The 24,479-nt window shown below is 47.9% G+C and overlaps 1 protein-coding gene across 2 annotated transcripts; it reads left to right on the forward strand.

The window, feature by feature from the left end:
- Positions 1 to 1,155: 1,155 nt before the first annotated feature.
- On the forward strand, positions 1,156 to 22,924 carry GTF3C5 (general transcription factor IIIC subunit 5). Of its 2 annotated transcripts, none has more exons than XM_088461829.1 (11): positions 1,156 to 1,416; positions 4,949 to 5,174; positions 7,369 to 7,567; positions 14,448 to 14,643; positions 16,233 to 16,337; positions 16,549 to 16,663; positions 16,917 to 16,997; positions 17,187 to 17,284; positions 17,616 to 17,698; positions 21,278 to 21,420; positions 22,528 to 22,924. In XM_088461829.1, exons 1-11 carry the CDS (start codon positions 1,288 to 1,290, stop codon positions 22,680 to 22,682), a joined length of 1,530 nt encoding a protein of 509 aa, XP_088317955.1. In that variant the 5' UTR covers positions 1,156 to 1,287; the 3' UTR covers positions 22,683 to 22,924. The 2 variants fall into 2 exon arrangements, with proteins under 2 accessions (XP_088317955.1, XP_088317340.1); XM_088461214.1 differs by lacking the exon at positions 1,156 to 1,416 and adding an exon at positions 1,453 to 1,544.
- The last annotated feature ends 1,555 nt before the right edge of the window (positions 22,925 to 24,479 follow it).

The raw sequence follows: 24,479 nt of genomic DNA on the forward strand, positions 1-24,479 counted from the left end.
CATTTAACGAACGGGTCTGAATCAGGCCCTATGCTCATTTTTTTTCTCATTATGATAATTGAAGTAGATTATCTGCGCTTTTTTTTGTATTAACGAAAATGTATAAATAGGCCCTTTAGTATATAGAGTACCTTGTACACAATACAGATAAGTCTATTTATCACTATGCAGAGATAAGACACAAAAAAAGGTTCTAGTTACAGGACTTTTTTTTTTCCCTTATATCACAGCAATATAAAATCTTCTGTTGCCACAATATAACAATAAAATGACAGGCTGGCAGCTATACTGTCTGGCAGCGGTAAGAGGATTGTTACCCGTACCTTACTACCCTCCTGGAAGGACCGGGAGACACCTGAAATTTGTGGTCGAAACGTAATGAATGTAACTGCGCACATCCGGTCTGCGGTTTTCCTGTTTTCGGGAATATACCTCACAACCGACCACAAATCTGACCACAAATCGGGATAAACGTCCTGATCCCTGTCTGTCCCGTCAACAATGGAAAACTTGGGAAGTATAATAACCTTGTTTCTGAACTAAGCGCCATTTCTATCTGCAGCTGCAATAAAGACTATAAAAAATCCTGCTAAGTAACAAAGATTTGTTTACGTCAGTAAAATTCATATATTGACCTATGTGTATATAATATAGACAATGTTCTATCTATATTTAGCAAATAACACTTTACCTCGAAGTTCACTCAAACAAATCAAGTAATAAGTCAGTATGCACTTCTACATAGTAATAATATAAGTTTCTCTTCATAATACAATAGAACCTGATAGTTTAAACGTGTGAACTGTTTTACTGTTACTAGGGAAATGCAATGATGTATGTATTTATATGTATGTATGTATGCATGCTAGTAGTTGCTAGGATGGCCATCGACCGGCCATCGATGTTGATGGTTTATAGCCGATGTCAAATGCTTTTACCATCGATGGATGAGAAGCAGATGGTTTCCCTCCATCGATGGTAAAGGATAACTGAATTTCAGTTAAAGAACAGGGATGACCATCAGTTGGTGAAACAATCGATGGTCAACAATTGCATACTTAGCCAAAATCGATGGTTACTTTTTTTTATTATAAATTAACATCGATTATAACCATCGATGGTCACCAGTCCGATGGCCAACCCTAGAAGTTGCATCATGCCTGGGGCGGAGGAAATAACGCGCGATGTGCAACGTGTTCTGTAGGAACGTTTCTGCTGCGGAACCTTAGGCGCGGACTACCCGGCTGTGAGTCACTGACGGACCCGCTGTGTGAGGCCGGGGAGGCCATGGAGGGCTCTGGCACTGTCACCCTGCCCCGCAGCCAGAAGCTGATGGTGTGCGTGGAGTACCCGGGGCTGGTGCAGAATGTGGACAAGATGCTGCTGACCCTGGGCGGGGAGGAGGGGGTGTCCCGGGTGAGAGGCACCGCTGCCATTACACCTGCCTGTTACGATCTCTGCGTGCAGCTCGGCTGCTGAAATTCTCTTGTAATGTTAGAGTCTGTCAGATCAGATCAGGATGGGTGATGGAGGGCCGGAGGGAGGTAAATCTATACAGGAGAGCTCGGATGTGATTTTGTTATGAACTTCACCGATATGCCTCCATAAGGGTTGGGTATGGGATCCCTTAGGTAGTTAAGGTAAGACTAACCCCTACCCCCCTCTCCCCGGTGCCTAACCCTAACCTCCCCCCTTAGTGCTTAACCCTAACCTCCCCCCTTAGTGCCTAACCCTAACCTCCCCCCTTAGTGCCTAACCCTAACCTCCCCCCTTAGTGCCTAACCCTGACTTCCCCCCCTTACTGCCTAACCTCCCCCCTTAGTGCCTAACCCTAACCTTCCCCCTTAGTGCTTAACCCTAACCTCCCCCCTTAGTGCCTGACCTCCTCCCTTAGTGCCTAACCCTAACCTCCCCCTTAGTGCTTAACCCTAACCTCCCCCCTTAGTGCCTAACCATAACCTCCCCCCTTAGTGCCTAACCCTGACCTCCCCCCTTAGTGCCTAACCCTAACCTCCCCCCTTAGTGCCTAACCCTAACCCTCCCCCTTAGTACCTAACCCTCCCCCTTAGTGCCTAACCTCCCCCCTTAGTGCCTAACCCTAACCTCCCCCCTTAGTGCCTAACCTTCCCCCTTAGTACCTAACCCTAACCTTCCCCCTTAGTACCTAACCCTAACCTTCCCCCTTAGTGCCTAACCCTAACCTCCCCCCTTAGTGCCTAACCTCCCCCCCTTAGTGCCTAACCCTAACCTCCCCCCTTAGTGCCTAACCTCCCCCCCTTAGTGCCTAACCATAACCTCCCCCCTTAGTGCCTAACCCTGACCTCCCCCCTTAGTGCCTAACCCTAACCTCCCCCCTTAGTGCCTAACCCTAACCTCCCCCCTTAGTACCTAACCTCCCCCTTAGTGCCTAACCTCCCCCCTTAGTGCCTAACCTCCCCCCTTAGTGCCTAACCTTCCCCCTTAGTACCTAACCCTAACCTTCCCCCTTAGTACCTAACCCTAACCTTCCCCCTTAGTGCCTAACCCTAACCTCCCCCCTTAGTGCCTAACCTCCCCCCCTTAGTGCCTAACCCTAACCTCCCCCCTTAGTGCCTAACCTCCCCCCCTTAATGCCTAACCCTAACCTCCCCCCTTAGTGCCTAACTCTAACCTCCCCCCTAAGTGCCTAACCCTGACCTCCCCCCTTAGTGCCTAACCCTAACCTCCTCCCTTAGTGCCTAACCCTAACCTCCCCCTTTAGTACCTAACCCTAACCTCCCCCCTTAGTGCCTAACTCCCCCCTTAGTACCTAACCCTAACCTCCCCCCTTAGTGCCTAACCTCCCCCCTTAGTGCCTAACCCTAACCTCCCCCCTTAGTGCCTAACCTCCCCCCTTAGTACCTAACCCTAACCTCCCCCCTTAGTGCCTAACCCTAACCTCCCCCCTTAGTGCCTAACCCTAACCTCCCCCTTAGTACCTAACCCTGACCTCCCCCCTTAGTGCCTAACCCTAACCTCCCCCCTTAGTGCCTAACCTCCCCCCTTAGTGCCTAACCCTAACCTCCCCCTCGCTGGGGCCTAACCCTAACCCCTCTCTGCTTAGTGCCTAACGTCCCGTCTAAGCCTAACCTACCCCCTAACCCCCGATATTTACCTTCAGGATGACGTTGGTCGGGATTTCGACTGCATCCCGCACGCCGCGATGCTGACTACATCCCCTATGTAAATGTGAAGGGGGATGCACCAAACTTCTATTTTAGGATCCTGGACAGTATTTATACATTACAAAATAATAAAAATGAATCTTAAACGATAATTTCAATATTAAAATAAAGCCGGATCATCTCCCCTGATAGGATATCACCTGTTACCTCCCGTACAAAATACATTTACCTCCTGCAAACGAGAGTCACAAGCTTTCAATTTGATTGACTATTATTATTATCGTCACTTATTTTTAGGGCACCACATGGTTCTTCACTGTTCTAATCAGGGTAGTGATGCAATAAGGGTAGCCATAGTTACAAAACTCCAGGGCAACCAATATATTTACAAGCGGATACATTTTGGGTATGTGAGTTAAAAGGAGGGAGGGATTTATTAAGGGGAGGGAAGACCCTGCTTGTGGGAGCTTACATGGAGGGTGAGGTGTTTAAATTGAATTCTGTAGGGTAGAGATTCCCAAACTCCACCATTACAGTCCAGGTTTTAAGGCTATGTTTGAGCACAGGTGACTTAATGAGTACCTCAGTCCATTTGATTTAACTATCTGGGCTTAAGCATGGATATCCTTAAAGCCTGGACTGTAACCGGCGGAGTTTGGGAAACTCGGCTATAGGGAATAGAGCGCCAGTGTAGGGATTGGCGAAACGTGAGAGTAATAGAAGTCTTGCAGCAGTGTTAAGGGCTGAGGAGAGGGGAGAAGGTGGCAATTTTGAAGTCAAGATCTGTTTAGAGCATGGGCAAGTGTTTTAGAGAGCGAGGATTCTAATCCTGGCAATGTTCTGGAGATGGAACTGGCAGGAGTGGGTTGAGCGAATGAGAGAGCGGATGCAATGCGGACGCCCAGCCGGGATGGCACAGATGATGGTACAGTAACATTGAGATGGCAGAAGAATAGAATACAATGAGTACTGTCGGTCTGAGAATGCATTGAGATCTCCAAGCGTAGAAAGCCGATAGACAGAAATGGGAGTCAAGGAGGTCAGGGGCTGATGGGTATAGCTGGGTATACTTCGCATAAAGATTGAGACTGAATGAGCTGATCAGATGTCTTGGGGACCCCTGCGTGATGGGGAGAGGAGGAAGTGGAAGGCTGGTAAGGCTCAGAGAGATAGGAGGAGAACCATGATTGGACTATGTCGCACAGACCGAGTGAGTGGAGGGTGCAGAGAATAGTGGTCCGCGGTGTGAAGGCCGCAGTGAGTTCAAGAAAGATGAGGTCAGAGAAATGACCCTTGGGATAGAGGAGAGGAGGTCATTGGTGATTTGGGTCAGAGCAGTTCAGTAGATTGGAGCGGGCATAAGTCAGTGTGTGACCTGCTTGGTTGAATCATCGTCTTATGGTGCATACACACGGTCAGATTTTTCCTTCAGATATGAACGATAACGATTTAAAAATCGTTCAGTCGTTCATATTTGAAGGAAAATCGTTCATATCTGACATGCCTGAACGATGGACGATCAACGATGCGAGTTCCCGATGGTCAGATAACGATATCTGACATCTGATGTGTTTGCAGTCAGACTTGGACGATTCCATTCATTTTAATGCAGTCAAAAATCGTTCAATCGTTCAAATCGTTCAAAACTTTGGTAAAATCGTTTAATCGTTCAATCGTTCATCTGACAAGTCTGACAAATCTGACTGTGTGTATGCTCCATTACTGAGCACATGACTCCTAGATGTGCTCTAGCCTGATATAAGGTGGAAGCGTCGCACTGTTTACTGGTCATTGCTTCTCTGCAGGTGTATTCTGACCCTTCAAAGAGGCTGGAGCTGTATTTCAGGCCTAAGGACCCTTACTGCCACCCGCTGTGCGCCAACCGGTTCCCCACCACAACCATGATCCTGCGGGTGAAGAAGAAAACTCGTAAGAAAAGCCTCAACGAGGAGGAAACGGGAAATCCGGCTCCGGAGGGAACAATCAACATGGAAATCATTGGCGTTGTGGGCACAGTCTATAAATTCCAAGGTCATTCTAAGTTTTACTATACTAGTACATACATCAATGGACCTGGCATCTGCTAGGGCCCATTTGTTTACCTCTGCCAGCTTAGGGTGGTTAAGGTAAACAGTAATGTCACCTCTGCAGCTGCCCCTGCCCCCTCCCCACCCGTTATACTTGGCTCCCCCATTCCCCATTCCCTTCTCTCCCGTCGGTGCCTCATGCGCGTCCCGCCTAATGTGCACGGAGAACAGTGGAAGCTGGGGGGCGCTCCATGAATATTAGGTGTGAAGTGCACGTGCCACAGTCACAATTAGGTCGTCATGCAAACATGTGATGACCTAATTTAGATCAGGGACAAATTTTATAGCAATAGATAATACATAAGTGATAGTAAGATATGTACTGTACAAATGCGTGTAAGGGGTCAGGTATGGGATTCTGGACATCGGGATGTTGCTGGTCAGAATACCGACAGCGGCATCTCGATAGTGAGAATCTCGTCACCATTAGGTAAGTATCCTACCACTAACCCCTCCCAGTGCCCAAATCTAACCTCTCCCGCACCGTAACCCTAACCCTAATCCTCCCTCTAGTGCCTAACCCTAACCCTCCCCCTAGTGCCTAACCCTCCCCCTAGGGCCTAACTTTCCCCCTAGTGCCTAACTTTCCCCCTAGTGCCTAACCCTAGTGCCTAACCCTCCCCTTAGTGCCTAACTTTCCCCCTAGTGCCTAACCCTAGTGCCTAACTTTCCCCCTAGTGCCTAACCCTCCCCTTAGTGCCTAACCCTCCCCTTAGTGCCTAACCCTCCCCTTAGTGCCTAACCCTCCCCTTAGAGCCTAACTTTCCCCCTAGTGCCTAACTTTCCCCCTAGTGCCTAACTTTCCCCCTAGTGCCTAACTTTCCCCCTAGTGCCTAACTTTCCCCCTAGTGCCTAACCCTAGTGCCTAACTTTCCCCCTAGTGCCTAACTTTCCCCCTAGTGCCTAACCCTAGTGCCTAACTTTCCCCCTAGTGCCTAACTTTCCCCCTAGTGCCTAACTTTCCCCCTAGTGCCTAACTTTCCCCCTAGTGCCTAACCCTAGTCCTCCCCCTAGTGCCTAACCCTAACCTCCCCCCTAAACCCTGATACTTTCCTTCGGGAGGCCCTCGGTTGGGATTCTGGAGTTTGGTATTTTGGCTGTTGGCATCGCGCATGCCGGGATGCTGACTACATCCCCCTGTAAGTAATATCTGTATAATCGGTGTATTATGATGTCAGTACTTAATGGTGAGTTCTGCTGTCCTCAGTGTAGTAGTTGTGTATTATAAGGAATAATGTTTTCTCTATATAAATTTATATGGATAGTAGAAGTCACCTTGACTTTCCGTGACCTGTTTAAGAGCACACTGTACATTTATATGCTCACAGATCTCTTCATTGACCTCTAATATCTCTATAACTGTAGGGAATGTATTGGATGTATTTTGTTGTGTATTGTACCTTTGGTATATGTGTTGCGTAATAATTATGTCTGTCTGATGTGGTGGAAGTCTGATGAATCGATATCAGCACTCTCCATATTTATCACCAGGGCGTGAGGCTGGTTCATATTCTCGGTATTTGTCCTAAACTGTGGCAGGGCATCCTGGGATGTGTAGTTCTACAGCAGCTGGTGGGCCGCTTATCGCCCACCCCTATATTTCACACTAAACAAGTTGTCTTTTTTTTTGTTCTTTTTTTTTTTTGTTCTCTTTAGCAAAGTAACTAATTTGCAGAACTTTGGGGGAGATGTGTCAAACTTTCTAAAGAGTGGAGAAGTTGGCCATAGTAACCAATCGGCTCCTACCTATCATTTTATAGAATGTACTTGATAAATGCTAGCTAGAAGCTGATTGGTTGCTATGGGAAACTTCTCAAATTGTCCATTTCTCCACTTTTTGGAAACTTTGATACATTTCCCCCTTTAATTCTGAATGATCACATTAGTGTCCCAACTTCTGCCCACACCAGTAATATCTAAGGCATTTAGGGCACAATTTTACAGAAGAGTTTTTTTTTTTCCGAATAACGCCACATACGTTAGTAACTAGGATTTCACAGGTTGTACGATTGATGAGATATATATTTTTTTAAAACTGTATGGCATGACCGCTGTAATATATGGCCAGAAGCAGCCACCACGTCACAGGGCCGGTCAGCCGACCTCCCAGTCTGACGTTTGGTTCTGTCTGTCTCCAGGTATGGCGGATTTCCAGTACCTGGCTTTCACCTGCGGCTCTGACGGCTCGCGGACGTCCCTGTATGACAGGGTTTTACTGAAGAAGCCGGAGAAAGAAGAATTTTTCCACCAGGACATCACCCTTCATATCCCACCACCTATTTTCTCTCGATTAGACACCCAAGTGGATTATTATTACCGTCCCAACATGAATCACAGGTAAGCGCCAGGTTCTGCTTTATTCAGTGGTCAGAGCGCCCCAGCAGGGCGTCCTTTCAGGTCATCTACAAATGAATGTTGTTGGCCATTCTTATCATGAGACCACATTGTCTGGGCACGAGACCACATTGTCTGGGCACGAGACCACATTGTCTGGGCACGAAACCACATTGGTTTTGAGTTTTAAATTGTTGCTGCTTTAAATCTAGCGGCTAAGTCTGCAAAAAGCGTGCAGTCTATTACATTTACCCCAGAGTGTTTCTAGGGGTGCGGTATAACAAACATACAGTAATTAGATAGACAATGAGGGGAATTCAATATGAAACGTAAACTTCGCTGTCGAAGTTTACGTTTCATATCGGAGATTTTACCTGCGTTAAAGTATCGGGCGCGCGCCCGCTTATCCCCGTATTCAATATGAAACTAACGAAAACGGGAGCCTGCGAAGTGGGATTTGCGTAAAGTTACGAAATTTTCCTTAAAAAAATTGTAGGACCCCCCTAAAGTTGTAAAAACATGGGGGATCACTATGGGTACCCCCGTTTTAGCCTGTAATTGAAAGTCGGGGATTTAAATAGCCGCAGCAGGTGTTTTTTCCCGACATTGAAGAAGTGATGCAGAAGAGCACTTAGGTTATTTTTTTCATTTTTTTTAAGTGGTCCCATCAAATTTGGGGTACATGAAAATGGGTACTAGCATATTTTTAAGTCCCTAAAGTAATATTTAAAAAATTCTGCATTTGTGCACCTGCCGCTATAATTCTATTCTAGAAAACACCTGCCGCTATAATTCTATTCTAGAAAACACCTGCCGCTATAATTCTATTCTAGAATACACCTGCCGCTATAATTCTATTCTAGAATACACCTGCCGCTATAATTCTATTCTAGAATACACCTGCCGCTATAATTCTATTCTAGAAAACACCTGCCGCTATAATTCTATTCTAGAATATACCTGCCGCATACATGCAGAATAGCCCTGAACCTATTTCCCTATTGTTTAACAATTTTTTCCCATATTTTTTTTTTTTTTCACCCCAATTTTTAAATAAATTTTTTGGGATGTCCCTATTTTTTTTTAAAACTTTTTTTGACACAGTTCTTTTTTAAATGTCATTCCCAGGGGTGCAGGTTATTTTTTTTTTAAGCCTGCACCCCTAAACCCCAATTCTGCACTTTTTTTTGACACCTATTCAATGGTGAAAAGTTATCCCGTTAGACTTTTCGAACCTGTGAAAAGTCTTTGAAATTGAATATGGTGTAAAACTAAAACCTGCGATAATGACGTCATAGATGCGATATTAACGCAAAAACAGAGTTTTCGCTCCCATATTGAATACCCCTGATTGTCTAGATAGACACCAGATGTTAGACAGTCAATAGTTAGACAGGAACAACAATCAGGCACAATAAAGTTCGACATGTAAGAAGGTCGACAGGGTCAAAAGTTCAACATGAAAATTGTCGACTATTTTATTTATTTTTTTAGCCCTAATCTTCACCCTAACCCTCCCCTTGGTGCCTAACCCTAATTGTGGTGGTAAGTGCCTAACCCTAAACAATAAAAATGTCAAACTTTAGACCCTGTCGACCTTTTGTACCTGTCTATCTATTGACTGTCTTAACATCTGGGGGTCTATTTACTAAGCAGTGTTAGGAGACAGAAGCCCTGATTCAGAGCTGGACGCTCTGACAGGGCGCTCGCTCTGAATCAGGGCCGGCCTTCTTATTTTTTAGAGCGGCCTCGTGGCCGCTCGCATAGCTGTGGGTGCCCACCCACAGCTATAGCGAGCGGCCAGGAATATGGTCGCGATGGTCAAGACCATCGCGACCATCGGACTTGCGACGAGACTCTTGTGGTAGGGTCTCGTTGCCGCAAGCCCAAGAGAGATTTCAGCTCAAACAGAGCCGAAATCTCTCCCACTGACATCACTCGTGATATCAGTAGGGCCGGCCCCAAACGGAGGCGTTCACATGGGAACGACTCCATTTGGGCAGCCACTCCCCCGGCCCGCCCACTCACTCAACATCGACAGCATGCCCCCTTTGGTACGAGACCCGGAGCGACGGATTGCCCGTCGCTATCCGGGTCTCGCGCATGCGCACGACGGAGTCGGCTCCGTCATGCGCACTGGGCCACCATCGACCAGCGCTCGCGAGCGGGTCTGAATCAGGCCCAGAGTGAAAAGTGATAAGAAAGTGATAAGGTGCCAGCCAATCAGCTCCCAACTGTCATCTCACAGGCTGTTTGAAAAATTACAGTTGGGAGCTGATTGGTACCTTATCACTTTCTGATCACTTTTCATTCTGTCTCCTAACACTGCTTAGTAAATAGACTCCTTATGGTGCGTACACACTGGGCGATAAAGTGGACGATAACGATATCGTTATCGTTCAGTCGTCCACTTTATCGTCCATTTTTAACACCAAAAAGATGAACGATGACGACGACGCGCGTTCCCGCGGGTCGTTCGTCATCATCGTTCATCGGGCTGACGTGCAGGCCAACCTGACGATCTCGTCAGGTTGCTGCATGTCAGGGAATGGGGGAGAGAGCCCGGCGCTGAACGATATCGTTAATGATATCGTTCAGCGGCTGTGCTCAATGTCATGAACGACATTGAGCACAGCCTGCCGGGGACACACTACACGATATCGCTCAGGGAGCATATCGTGTAGTGTGTACCCACCATAAGTGTCTATCTAATTACTGTCTATATATAGTCCAGAACCCTGTTTATAGAGTATATTAGCAGTAGTGTACCAGGAAGTCTGAATTCTCGTGTAATTGTTTGGATGCTTGTAGCGTTATGGGGGGCATCCACTAGACGATTTTATCCCTGTCCAACCTCTTAACGATTTTCGAAGTTTCCCCTGAAATTTGATCTTCCACTCTGAACAATGGCCCTCATTCAGAGCCACTCGCTAGCGGCAGTACGCTCGTTCCGAGCGATGTTCGCACATCTGCGCATGCGTACGGTTTTTAGTACGCATGCGCGAACCAGTCAGTGCGGCTGAAAATCGTTTGTACGCAATATAGCGAGTGCCTGCTATTTTGAGTGACAGAATGAGGCGTATGTGGGAGGTAACAGGGGAAGGTGCTTGAAAACGGGGAGTGGAGATCAGAACGCAGGCGTGCTTAAAGGTCAAAACGGGCGTTTTATGGGTGTGCATAATTAATATAGCAGCGTTATTGACCACGTCACTTGTTTTTTTTTAACTCAGAACTGCTCGCAAAATAGCGGTTGAAAAAACCAACCACAAGAATAGCGAGCAGTTCATATCCTGTTCGATGTACTCGATTAATCTAATAAATAGCGGACATGACGTATGGTGCGAGCGGCCAGGAGGCGTTTTTAACAAATAAACGAGCGTATGTTTTGCTCGCTCGTTCAGACTTAGAGGTGTGAACAGACTGCAATGTGCGAACGGATCATTTGAATAGCCACCCCTTGTTTTTGAACGAACGAACGCAAATAGCGAACGGCTCTGAATGAGGGCCAATGTGCAAAAGATCTAACGATAAACTATGTTGTTTGAATCTGTGTTTGAGAGCTTTCAGTTATAGTGGGCAGATAGTGGTTCATCGTTTGATCGTTCAGCGTGAACGATGTGTAAACGATTTGTAAACAATCAAGTGAAATTGACCTGCATGTTCAGTCGATGGAGGAGACGATCAAACGACCAGCAGGAGCGCGCATCGTACATTGGCCCTCATTCAGAGCCGTACGCTCTGAGCAGAGCGCACGCTCTGAATGAGGGCCACCCTCCATAATTATGGAGCGTCCTCCTGGACGCTCATATAGCTGTGGGTCACCACCCACAGCCTATACGAGCGTGCAGTTTGATGGTCAAGACCATCGCGACCATCGAAACTGCGAGCCGGAGCCTGCGGTTGAGGTTTTCAACCGCAAGGCCCGGAGTGATTTTGGCTCTATCAGAGACAAAATCACTCCCACTGACATCACTAGTGATGTCAGTGGGCCGACTTCTGACGGTAGGCGTTCCTTTGGGAACGCCCCCGTCAGGGAGGTATGCCCCTGGCACGCCCACCAAAGGGGGCGTGCTGTCAATCAACATCGACAGCACGCCCCCTTTGATCAGACACAACGAGCTCCCTCCTTCGTGCTCATGCTCAGTGCAGACCATCGACCCACTTGCGAGCGGACAGCCGCTCGCGAGTGGGTCTGAATCAGGGCAATTGCTGTTACAATTACAATTACTGCACGATTTGCAAATGATGTTTGAACGATTATCGAACGATTTTATCATTATCGTTCAATCGTTCAACTTTATCGTCTAGTGGATGCCCCCCATTAGATTCCTGTGGTTAAATCATACTAAGGGCACCAAGCTCAATTGTGCGGCTAACCTGTAAAAAAAAAAAAAAAAAAAAAAAAGTGCGTAATTTTATTTGGCATCGCTCTCAGTAAAGCTTCATATTACCGAATGTTACTTCATTATACTAGGATGATTATGGAAACTTGGTTGTTGGCTCGTGTCCGCCCTGTTTTTTGTATGAATTATGTCAAGGTGATTACACCCTGCATCATCTGCCAGCTTACACCATATCTGCCGCCAGACATGTTTATCTTGCTATTAGCGCGGTCATATCTGTTAGTGCAGCTGAGACTTTCTCACCGTTACCTGGCACTAAGCTAGTAACCGGTCTCACATCTGAAGTAATGTGCCCCCTCGCCTTGTCCGCGGGTTCATCAGCTCCTGTCACTTCAGTGTTATTCACCTGGAGTATTCTGCAGATGATGTAACCTCCATTTTGTGGGCTGGACCAGTCACGAGGTGGCTGCCTATCTGATTGCTGGGGAGTGGTGCCGCTTGTCACTGTAATGTCGCTGGTTCCTAGCTGCTTTCTTTACACCCTAGTGAATCGTTTTTCTACCACCTGTAACCTTTGGTTACATCCCACAAAATGGCTGACTGCACGGTGATCAGAAGACTGGTATACTTTGAAAGTATTGTTAGCAGAAAGAAATGACTAAGAAAATACAGATATGTCCTCGTACATTCTGGCTTTAGTCATGTCAAACTTATGGAGCCACTGTCGGGATACTGAGCATCGGGATGCTGCTGTCGGTATTTTGACAGCCGGCATCCCGACTGCCAGTCTCTCATACCCAACCCGCTGTAGCGATAAATCGCCTGCAAAAAATGCCCTTCAAAATTATAATATGCCCTCCTCACTGATCAGCACCCAGAGTGAGCACTAACTACATCTGTGTGTATCTGCGCCATTTGTGTAGATATATAATATAGGGCTACGATGCAGCGTCCGCAGCGTTTTCTCACGCCAAGTTCTGTCATCTGCAACTTTGTATGAGTTTAAAATTAATTTGTGCGGGGTTAAAGTCGCAGCCCGGCGTCTCTGGTGCACTATGAGTGGTGTCTCGCTACGTTCTGGTACTATGAGTGGTGTCTCACTACGTTCTGGTACTATGAGTGGTGTCTCGCTAGGTTCTGGTACTATGAGTGGTGTCTCGCTAGGTTCTGGCACTATGAGTGGTGTCTCGCTACGTTCTGGTACTATGAGTGGTGTCTCACTACGTTCTGGTACTATGAGTGGTGTCTCGCTACGTTCTGGCACTATGAGTGGTGTCTCGCTACGTTCTGGTACTATGAGTGGTGTCTCACTACGTTCTGGTACTATGAGTGGTGTCTCGCTACGTTCTGGCACTATGAGTGGTGTCTCGCTACGTTCTGGCACTATGAGTGGTGTCTCATTACGTTCTGGTACTATGAGTGGTGTCTCACTACGTTCTGGTACTATGAGTGGTGTCTCATTACGTTCTGGCACTATGAGTGGTGTCTCACTACATTCTGGCACTATGAGTGGTGTTTCACTACGTTCTGGCACTATGAGTGGTGTCTCACTACGTTCTGGTACTACGGGGGTCATTCAGACCCGGTCGTTAGCGCCGATGCGCTCGGACCGGGTCGATGGCCCCCACAGAGCATGCCGTCGTCGTCGTGCGCATGCGTGAGACCCACTACGACCGACAGCACCGGTCGTAGCGGATCTCGATCCAAAGGGGGCGAGCTGTCGATGTTGATTGACAGCTCGCCCCGTTTGGAAGGCGGGCCAGGGGGTGGCAGCCCAAACGGGGGCGTTCCCATGGGAATGCCTACCGTTTGGGGGTGGCCCCACTGACAGTGGAGAGCTTCCGGCTCAGACAGAGTCGAAAGCTCTCCGGGGCCTACGACAAGGGAGACCCTACCCTAGGGTCTCGTCGTAAGCCCCGATGGTCGCGATGGTCTTGACCATCGCGACCATCACCTTAGGCGGTCGTAAGGCTGTGGGTGTTAACCCACAGCCTTACCACCGCAAAGGAGGACGTCTTGAAAATTCAAGACGTCCTCCCCTAATTCAGACCGACCGCACGCTGTGTGCGACCGGCTCTGAATGAGGTTCTATGAGTGGTGTCTCACTACGTTCTGGCACTATGAGTGGTGTCTCGCTACGTTCTGGCACTATGAGTGGTGTCTCGCTACGTTCTGGCACTATGAGTGGTGTCTCACTACGTTCTGGCACTATGAGTGGTGCCTCACTACGTTCTGGCACTATGAGTGGTGTCTCGCTACGTTTAAGGCGCGAATAAGTCGCAAAATTTTAAGAAAGACGATAGGCATTGCTGTGAGCATTTCAGTCGCAGCGGACGTCTCGCGTCCTATGCCGGATTTAGGACACATCTTTAATTGCAATTGGCTAATGATGATCTATTATTTTTACACCTCTTGTGGCATTTGAGCAATTTTCTAAATTTATTTTAAATGTTTTTTGATTCACTAAAGAAACTTTACCGCAAGGCCTCCTCTACTATCAATGGCTAATAATGCTTATGCCGAGTCTGTTGCTTCCCCAGGGACGGCTATCAGCCTCCGCATGCGTCCACCGAGAACTTAGTCGGCTTGAGCAGGGCCCGCAGGCCTCACAACGCCATCTTTGTTGTCTTCGAAGATGAAGTCCTGCCCACTGAGCCGCACCCAGCCGCTGCCAAGAACTGGAGGAAGATCTGCACGAACACTGTGGACAAGAAGTTGGAGCAGGAAATGAGGAGGGTACGTTAAACGGTGCTACACTTGCACGTCTACATTTAGCGTTACCATACACTTAGTATACAAATATATGTATAAAGCCGTGATAAGACGTTGCAGGCAGCCTGTGGCCAACTCTAGTGTTGTGTGGATGGTAGTTCCTCTATTTTGTGAGTTTTCTGCAGATCAGTGGCGGAACTCCCGGAGACAATGAGAGTCATATGCCGCCGAGCGCCAGCCCTGAAGGGGGCACCTGGCTCCATTGACCCCCGGCCGTTCCGGGCACTGGTGCAGAGCTTCATGGAGAAGGAGCACCGATGATCGGCGCTCCACCTCCAGTGGCATAACTACGTGCACCCCCTGCACCCTCCCGTTTGCCGGGCGCCCGCTGAGTGTCTTACCAGCGGGCGCCCGCTCCTGCTTCCCTCCCTCCTTTCCCCCGGCGCCAGCGGCAGCCGAAGCTCACTCCTGAGCTTCGGCTTCCGGGCCCCGCAATGCACTATGGGAGGGACGTCACTCATATAGTTCCGAGGAGCGGGCACCGGGGCGGACGGCAGCAGCACTGGAGCGGGGATTAAGGTAAGTATTTTGTTTTTATTTTTTTTGTGTGCGCATGCGCGCGCGGGGGGGGTGCTCACTACTGGGGGCCTGCAGGGGGCATTACGGTTGTCACTACAGGGGGCTTACTACAGGGGGCATTACTGGGGTCACTACAGGGGGCATTACTGGGCTTACTACAGGGGGCATTACTGGGCTTACTACAGGGGGCATTACTGGGCTTACTACAGGGGGCATTACTGGGGTCACTACAGGGGGCATTACTGGGGTCACTACAGGGGGCTTACTACTGGGGCACTGCAGGGAGCATTACTACTGGGGGCACTACAAGGGCATTACAACTGGGGGCACTACAGAGGCCCTTACTAACGGGGGCACCACATAGGGGGACAACTACTGGAGGTACTGCATAGGGGGACCATTACTGGGGGGCACTACATAGGCGGGCACTGCATAGGGGGACCTCTACAGAGGGCACTGCACAGGGGGACCACTACTGGGGGAACTGCATAGGGAAGCGGCGGCAGCTGGGGCTGGCATAGGTGCTAAGGGGGTGGTTAATTTTAATTTGGGTGGGCACCAACATTTATCTTGCCTCCGGGCACCTGGGACGAAGTTACGCCACTGCTGCAGATTATATAGTTAGGTGTCTGTGAGGTGCCAAACATAAGACCTTTCTGAGCCGTGCCTATCTCTGGGCTTACTGACCTAGCCATGTATCTCTCTGGGCTTACTAGCCTAAGCTGCGCCCCTCTCTGGGCTTATTGGCCTGAACCGTACCCCTCTCTGGGCGTGCTGGCCCTGGGCCGCGCCCCTCTATGGGCTTCCTGGCCCTGGGCCGAACCCATCTCTGGACTGAGGGTCAATGTCAAGCCTGTTTGCCTATAGCCGCACTTACTCGCAGTTGTGGGTAATTCGCACCTAATTGTATCGAGCCCTGAGTATCTTTTACATTTTAATGTTCGCTCATTTAACTCTACTTTTTGGGTGGAGTAGTTATTTAATGATGTGTTCAAAAAAAGTCTTGTTTTATCTTTTTGTTTTTGTTTCTTCAGCTCTTCAACATCCGGCCCATTTGGTCCCGTAGTGCGATTAAAGCCAACGTCAGCCTCCACCCGGACAAGCTGAAGTTGCTGTTGCCCTACCTAGCTTATTACATGGTGAGTATTGGTAGCACATCGGGGTTATCTTAATGTGAGAATAAGATTCCTGCACGAGGCTGAACGTGCAGCTCCTACTAGAGCAGTCTTGTGTTTGTCGTGATAACTCCTTGTCTAAGTACCTAGGTTGTCATCTCGCAGCCATTTGTTTCTGCGTCTGCTGCCAAAATACTGTTCTTTGATTCTATTCCCGCACCTGTTCTCTATGCAGCTCACGGGACCCTGGAGGAGCCTGTGGGTGCGATTTGGCTACGACCCCAGGAAAAACCCGGAAGCTAAAATCTACCAACTACTTGATTTCCGGATACGCTGCGGGATGAAATACGGTAAATAATGAAAGATGAGCACAGGCAGTGGGTCAGCCATTTTGTTGTAGCCCATGATAGCTCTGGATATCTTGCTTCTCTCTTTAAAGGGATTGACCAGTCTCAGCACCCCTTTAATTAGCATCGGGTTAGCTCCAAAGTGGCGCTGGGATTGAGGTAGTCTGCTTGACCTGATGCTACTTCCCCCCCAACCCCCACTACAGACTCTATCATCGCAAGAGATCGCATGATCCGATGTTTCTTTCCTAAATAGGCTATACACCGAATGAGATGCCTGTTAAAGCCAAGCGCAGCACCTACAACTACAGTCTGCCCATTACTTTGAAGAAACCAAGTGAGTATCCTCATTCCTTGTTTCTCGTGATCAATTGTTAGCTCTTGAGACACATCCTAATTTCGTTGTGGTTTTTTTTTTTCGGAAGGGGGGGATGTGTATGTACTCATTGTAATGTAACCTTTGGCACTTATTACAGCCTCCTCTCTATTTAGAGCTGTTAATGAATGCGTCTATTTACCCTTCCAGCTCCCCAGGCAGTCAGCATGCAGGACCTGACTCATGGTCTGGGAGCTTCCAGCTCCAAAGACAATAAAAAGCCGCCACCCAACAAGTACAAACTGAAGGTGAGCGCGGTTCCCTCTGGCATTACTCCGAAAAGAACGTGCACCTGACCAGCATTGCAAAGCCACATCATAACCCAGAGGTTTCCAAAAACCGGTCCTCAAGGCACCCCAACAGTTCAGGTTTTAGAGATATCCATGTTTGAGCACAGGTGGTTAAATCAAATTGACTGAGGTACTAATTAAGACACTGTGGTGAAGCATGGATATCCTTAAAACCTGGACTGTTAGGGCTCCTTGAGGACCGAATTTGGGAACCTTTGTAATAACCCCTTACTGCAGACCGCCTCTCTGTTAGATATCTTTCTATATATGTGTCTTCCTCTCCTCACAGGAATCGGTTTACATTTTCCGGGAAGCGAACCTGCCCCCGTACCGTCAGATGTTTTACCAGCTGTGTGATTTACATATTGACAGGTACAGAATGTTGTCAGACACAGAGCCGTATTCAGTTTGAGCCGAGCCGCGATACTTTTTCGCGGCCCGGATTTTCCGCCTACATCGCTTGTTTTGTAGGAGGAAAAGTATCGCTTTACCCCGTATTCAATTTGAAAGTAGGCGAAAACGGGACCCGGCGAAACTCGGGATAGGCGGAAAGTACTGTCAGATTTGGGGAAATCAGCCTGACATGCCCCAAAAGATGCTCTGACATGGGGGTTAGCTATGGTACCTCCCGATTTGGCTTGCTGAAGGTATTTGGGGTTTTTAAACGGGCTTAATAGTCACTAAATAGCAAGTAGTGAAGAATGGTATTTAGGAGTTTTTGTTGATGAAAATAATTTATCCCAGCAAATTTGGGGTACTTGAAAATGGGGGTCAGCATATTTAAAAGTTGCTAAACTGAAGTTGAAAAAAAACATGAAAAATCCACCTGCCACAAGCACCTGCAAACAAAAAAACACTTGGGGCATACTAGGGGACCCCTCCAGAGTCAAGTTCGCTAGTTTTTAACTTCGTCCCCCAATTTATTTATTTTTCGCCCCCAAAAAGAAAGTGATTTTTTGGGGTGTTCAAAAGTTTTTTTTTTTTTTTTTTACATTTTGACACAGTTTACCTTTGGGGGACTGTCTGAAGGCTGCAGGGGGGTTCCCGCAACATTGCACCTCAAAATCCCAATTCTGCAATTTTTTCCGCCTGCTATTCATAGGCGAAACTTTTTTCTAACATAGGCGATAATGACGTCATCGGCGGTAACTTAACGCGGATCCGGACTCAACACTTACATTGCATTGACTTTTCTTTCAAATTGAATACGGGGTAAAACCAAAACAGGCGAAAAATGACGTCATCGGCGAAAAAGTTTCCGCCAAAAACACACGAAAACTGCCTTTTCGCCTCAAATTTAATACGGCCCATAGTTGTGTATTCTGTTTTTCACTGAAACTGTTAGCTGGGTTTTGCTAGTGGGTGTATCTATACACTGAAATGCCAAAAGTCATGGGATAGATTCCTTGTATCGTGTGGGACCCCCTCTAGCCTGGGGAAGTGCAGCAACAAGATGTCGCATCGATTCCACAACTGGCTGGAAGACCTATGGAGAGATGTTGGCCCATGCCATCTGGTTAGTATAGAGAGATGTTGGCCCATGCCATCTGGTTAGTATAGAGAGATGTTGGCCCATGCCATCTGGTTAGTATAGAGAGATGTTGGCCCATGCCATCTGGTTAGTATAGAGAGATGTTGGCCCATGCCATCTGGTTAGTATAGAGAGATGTTGGCCCATGCCATCTGGTTAGTATAGAGAGATGTTGGCCCATGCCATCTGGTTCGTATGGAGAGATGTTGGCCCATGCCATCTGGTTCGTATGGAGAGATGTTGGCCCATGCCATCTGGTTCGTATGGAGAGATGTTGGCCCATGCCATCTGGTTAGTATGGAGAGATGTTGGCCCATGCCATCTGGTTAGTATGGAGAGATGTTGGCCCATGCCATCTGGTTAGTATGGAGAGATGTTGGCCCATGCCATCTGGTTAGTATGGAGAGATGTTGGCCCATGCCATCTGGTTAGTATGAAGAGATGTTGGCCCATGCCATCTGGTTAGTATGGAGAGATGTTGGCCCATGCCATCTGGTTAGTATGGAGAGATGTTGGCCCATGCCATCTGGTTCGTATGGAGAGATGTTGGCCCATGCCATCTGGTTCGTATGGAGAGATGTTGGCCCATGCCTTCTGGTTAGTTTCCCACAGCTTTGATATTTATAGGTGCAGGATCTTCAGTACGAATGGACTTCTCCACCATATCCCATAAATGATCAATTAGGTTCATGTCGGGGGAGGGGGGGGCAATGTGGTTGCCACACTATTTATCGGAAATCCCCAGAATGCTCCTTGAACCAATTCTGGACAACTTGGGATCGATGACATGGTGAATTACCCTGTTGGGATATTATATCGTTGTGGGGGTACATGAAGGGCTGCAAATGGTCATCAAGCAATGCAACAGCGATTACCGGTCAATGACGTGCTCAGGCGGGCCAGCAGAACCAACCCATGCCATTATGGAACCACCACCAGCCTGCACGGTGCCTTGTTGACAACTGGGGTCCATGGCCTCATGGGTCTGCGCCACACCCGCACCCTACCGTCGCTCTGAAACAACTGGAACCATGACTCAACGGACCATGTCAAATGTTGCCAGTCCTCTAGGGTCCAATTAGCAATGTCACAAGCCCAGATGAGGTGCTGTGTCCAGGGTCGTAGTGTTAACAAGGGCAGTCGAGTGGGTCTTCTGCTCCCATATCCCATGGAAGCTAAAGACCTCTGCACTGCTCTGCTGGATGTGCATCTGGTACCCTCTGCATAGAATGTGCATGTGATTTGAGCCAGTGTCACTTGTCTATTACCACAAACAATTCTGTCCAGATTCCGCTGGCCACGTTCTTCAAGTACCCGTGGTCGCCAACTGCGCTGTCCACGGTGGGTGGTAACGCCTTCCATGAGGTATTCCCGTGACACCGTAGATCGATGAATGTTGAATGTCCGCACAACTTCGGAAATGTCCCATTCGTCGGGCACCCACTATCATGCCCCTGTTCGTACTCCGATAATTCACGTCACCTTGCCATGAGCAGCCTAGCCGGTGTTCACACTGACTCGCAAGATGTCAGATTACAACTGATGCAGATCTGGGAATTTCCAAGACGTCACAGTATGGTGGCGCCACCTGCCATTACCTTTACATACTGCTATCCCATGACTTTTGGCACTGCCTCAGGCACAGACCGGTGCTGGAATTAATGTTACCTCTTATATGACCAATACTGTATCCGTTTAGCTTACTTTCTATTTCCTTCTGATCATCCACATGTATTTTATTTGCAGAATTACAAAATACAAGTTAGCATAGAAAAAAAGAATTGCATCTTAGATCTAACACTGACATTCCAGGTATTACGTTATAGAACTCGCAATACAAAATTTACCTCTCTGCCGATTACCTCCTCACCCTGTCCAAACCCTCTCGCGTCACTTTATATACTCTGCCAGGAAATTTCCGTCTTTGGGGCGATCTCCGGTAACAGAATCAACCAGAATAAGTCCCTCTTTTTCCAGCTCCCGGAACTCCTCAAGCTTAACTCTGATTTCCACTGGAAAACTACCTCCATTAAATATCTAGACCCTAACCTAACTAAATCATATGATCGGCTCTAGGCCACTAATTCCCCCCTCCCCCTCTTTAATGACTCAGAACAATGGGTAGAGCATTACATTCCCTTTGGGAACTGAGTGGTGGAACCTTTTTTCACTGCTTTCCATTACATTACATTACTCTCACTACTGACAGTTTGTTACTTTGTGTCCCCGTTAAACTGTAGATTGTAAGCTCCACGGAGACAGGGACTGAATAAACATTCTCAGTACAAAACTGCACGACATGTTTATGCATTGTATAATGACAATATTCATCTTTTCCTATTCACTGTCTTGTGGTAAATAAGCTGAGTGCATGCAAGATGTCAGTTAATAGATGCAGTGCTCCGAATGTTCCGCTGTAGTTTGCAGGAAATCATTAAGCGGAATGACGGTGCGGAGACCGAATGCACTGAACGGGATGGCTGGTGTCTTCCAAAGACCAGCGACCAGCTCAGAGACTCCATGTCCCTCATGATCAAGCAGACCATCCGTTCCAAGAGGCCAGGTAAGAAGGGGCTCCGGTATGTCTTCATCTAGAAAAGCTGGGCACACAATACTGAGCTGCTTCTGTATTCAAGAGAAGGAAATGTGCAGACACACGTAGTATAGTCAAATTGTTACATTCCTGTGGGAGACACTGAAAGACCATCCCTAATTTTTAGGTGGCAAAAAAAGTTGAAATTGATCTGTGGGGCGGTGCTGAGTGAGGCCCGGCGGGGGCGGTGCTGAGTGAGGCCCGGAGGGGGCGGTGCTGAGTGAGGCCCGGCAGGGGCGGTGCTGAGTGAGGCCCGGCGGGGGCGGTGCTGAGTGAGGCCCGGCGGGGGCGGTGCTGAGTGAGGCCCGGCGGGGGCGGTGCTGGGTGAGGGCAGCGTGGGAGGGGTGCTGGGTGAGGGCAGCGTGGGAGGGGTGCTGGGTGAGGGCAGCGTGGGAGGGGTGCTGGGTGAGGGCAGCGTGGGAGGGGTGCTGGGTGAGGGCAGCGTTGAGAGGGGTGCTGAGTGAGGGCAGCGTTGAGGGGGGTGCTGAGTGAGGGCAGCGTTGAGGGGGGTGCTGAGTGAGGGCAGCGTTGAGGGGGGTGCTGAGTGAGGGCAGCGTTGAGGGGGGTGCTGAGTGAGGGCAGCGTTGAGGGGGTGCTGAGTGAGGGCAGCGTAGAGGGGGGTGCTGAGTGAGGGCAGCGTTGAGGGGGGTGCTGAGTGAGGGCAGCGTGGGGGTGCTAAGTGAGGGCAGAGGGCGGGAGTGCTAAGTGAGGGCAGAGGGCGGGGGGGGGGTAAGTGAGGGCAGCGGGATGTTGTAAGTGTTTTTATTCTTTCCACCATGCACACTTCTGATTGGACCAGCATTCCTTGCCAAAGTTGTCAGAAAACTTCCTAGGGAGTAATTCTCAAAAGCGGAATGTGGACGTGTGCTGGAGTATCACAAGGGGTCAGATAGGCTCTTGTGAAGTGGGAGCGCATTTTTTTTGAAACTCAATATATAACGAGAGTCGTTGGTTTTAACATCAGTACAATATAATATGCATTAACTTATGGTTTTATTTTTGCAGCATGCCCGGGATATAACACTCTGCTTTCCTATATCCTGATAGTAGTTATTTCATTATATCTTCTTGTCCTAGCCCTGTTCTCCGGCCCCTCCACCTCAGCGGACAGCAAGGAGCAGCTCACGTATGAGTCCGGGGATGAGGAGGAAGACGAAGAGGAGGAAGAGGAATTTCACCCTTCTGAAGGCAGCGAGAATGAGATGGAGACGGAGCTTCTGGACTATGTATGAGACCACGCTTTCCTCTTGGTGCCTTTCTTAGGGTTCTGCTCTCACCATGTACCCAGCAGAGAGACCTTTAATGGCGTCCTAACAATGGAGTCACATTCGCTTCCTTTGCCGACAGCTAACTATTATACAGACATTTAAACCATCTGGCTGAATTGTAAAAAATTTTTGTTCTTTTTTTTATTTATTTTTTAAATACTGATCCAATAGAATTATTTCTGTAATAAAACTTGTTTTAATTCTTACAGGCGAAAGAGTCTTACATAGGACTTCTCTTATCCCTCTGTATGCTAAGTCTGCGTTCCCGAAGTATTAAGCGATAAATCACTGGATGAATTTTATTTGTGTATGTGCTAATGCTCCATGGTTTATTAAAGGGGGATTCCTATAGCATGTTTATCCTATATCTGGGAGCCCAGTCTAGTTAGACTCCAACCCTGCCAGGATTCCATAGACCGCGCTGCCAGGAGGTTACAACTCTAGAATGGCGTCCGTCCCAAATTTGGGACATTTTCTGCTTTTTAGAGGACAGTAGGATACCGTTACTTATTTCTATGAATAATTGTTGGACTTACAGAACACGTATGCACATAGCACAATATTATTTATCCAGAAATATAAAGCGTACCCACAACGGCGCTCGCAGTGAGTTCTACGTACGAAGGTTATTCCTAAACCAGTCACCCAGGAATAGGTATATATTTATTGGGAAGTCGATCACTCTTCTCCTTTAATGGACCAATTTAGTTCTCCGTATTTCGTGGAAAACTTTTGTTGATTTGATGGTTTTCTTAAAAAGTAAACACCAGAGATCGCAAACAGTAGTGTAGTATTGGCTCTAAATTGGTTTTAATTGGTTAATAACTCACACTTACAAAGGTAAAAATATATAAAGCCTATAGTTACCACCCTGCGGGATCCTCCTGATGAAAACTTGCTTCTAGGGTAATTCTGCCATATTCTCTAATCCGGGGGTTCTCAAACTTTGTCCTCAGGACCCCACACAGGTCACATTTCCCAGGTCACCTAGCAGGAGCACAGGTGTAGTCATTACTCACTGACACATTTTAAAAGATTCACAGGTGGAGCTAATTATCTCACTTGAGATTCTGTGAGGAGACTTGGAAAACATGCACTGTTTGGATCCCTGAAGACCGAGTTTGAGAACCTGTGCTGTAATCCGTTGAAATGGTTCTCTTAAAACAAGCACAACAAATTGCAAACCAACAGTGCAGTATAGCCTTCAAAACCTTCACAACTTTATTATAATGCACTCACATGAAATAAAAAACATAAAAGCTTAAATCCACCACACTTGTGTAAACTTGCTTCTGGGACAATAGCTGGGTAGATGGTGACCACTCCAGGTGTGGAACAAGTGCCCGGCTCCTTGTATCAACCTTTTCAGGATACTCCCAAGCACAATACCCTCCGCAGTCTTTCAGTTATCAGCGTCACCCGCTTAATGCATTTCGGACCTTGCGTCCTTCATCAGAGGCTGGTGACAGTGACTCCAAAACGTCTTAATATACCCACCCCAATGTCTTATTATTATCAGCAGCTGATCATGTAACAGCCACAGGGGTCTATTTACTAAGCAGTGTTAGGAGACAGAGTGAAAAGTGATAAGGTGCCAGCCAATCAGCTCCCAACTGTCATCTCACAGACTGTGTTTGAAAAATGACAGTTGGGAGCTGATTGGCTGGCACCTTATCCCCGTTCACTTTGTCTCCTAACACTGCTTAGTAACTAGACCCCACAGTCTTTTTGGGCCATTGAACAAATGATTTGTACATGGAG

Source organism: Taudactylus pleione, unplaced genomic scaffold (genome assembly GCF_031769625.1).
Source record: "Taudactylus pleione unplaced genomic scaffold, aTauple2 ptg000003l, whole genome shotgun sequence".
NCBI classification, from domain to species: domain Eukaryota; kingdom Metazoa; phylum Chordata; class Amphibia; order Anura; family Myobatrachidae; genus Taudactylus; species Taudactylus pleione.

Coding starts and splice junctions, on each gene's coding strand:
- GTF3C5 (XM_088461829.1), top strand. CDS start 1,288: ATGGAGGGCTCTGGCACTGTCACCCTGCCCCGCAGCCAGAAGCTGATG. Junction 17,699..21,277: donor TGTGATTTACATATTGACAG/GTACAGAATGTT, acceptor GTTCCGCTGTAG/TTTGCAGGAAATCATTAAGC. Junction 21,421..22,527: donor CATCCGTTCCAAGAGGCCAG/GTAAGAAGGGGC, acceptor TTCTTGTCCTAG/CCCTGTTCTCCGGCCCCTCC.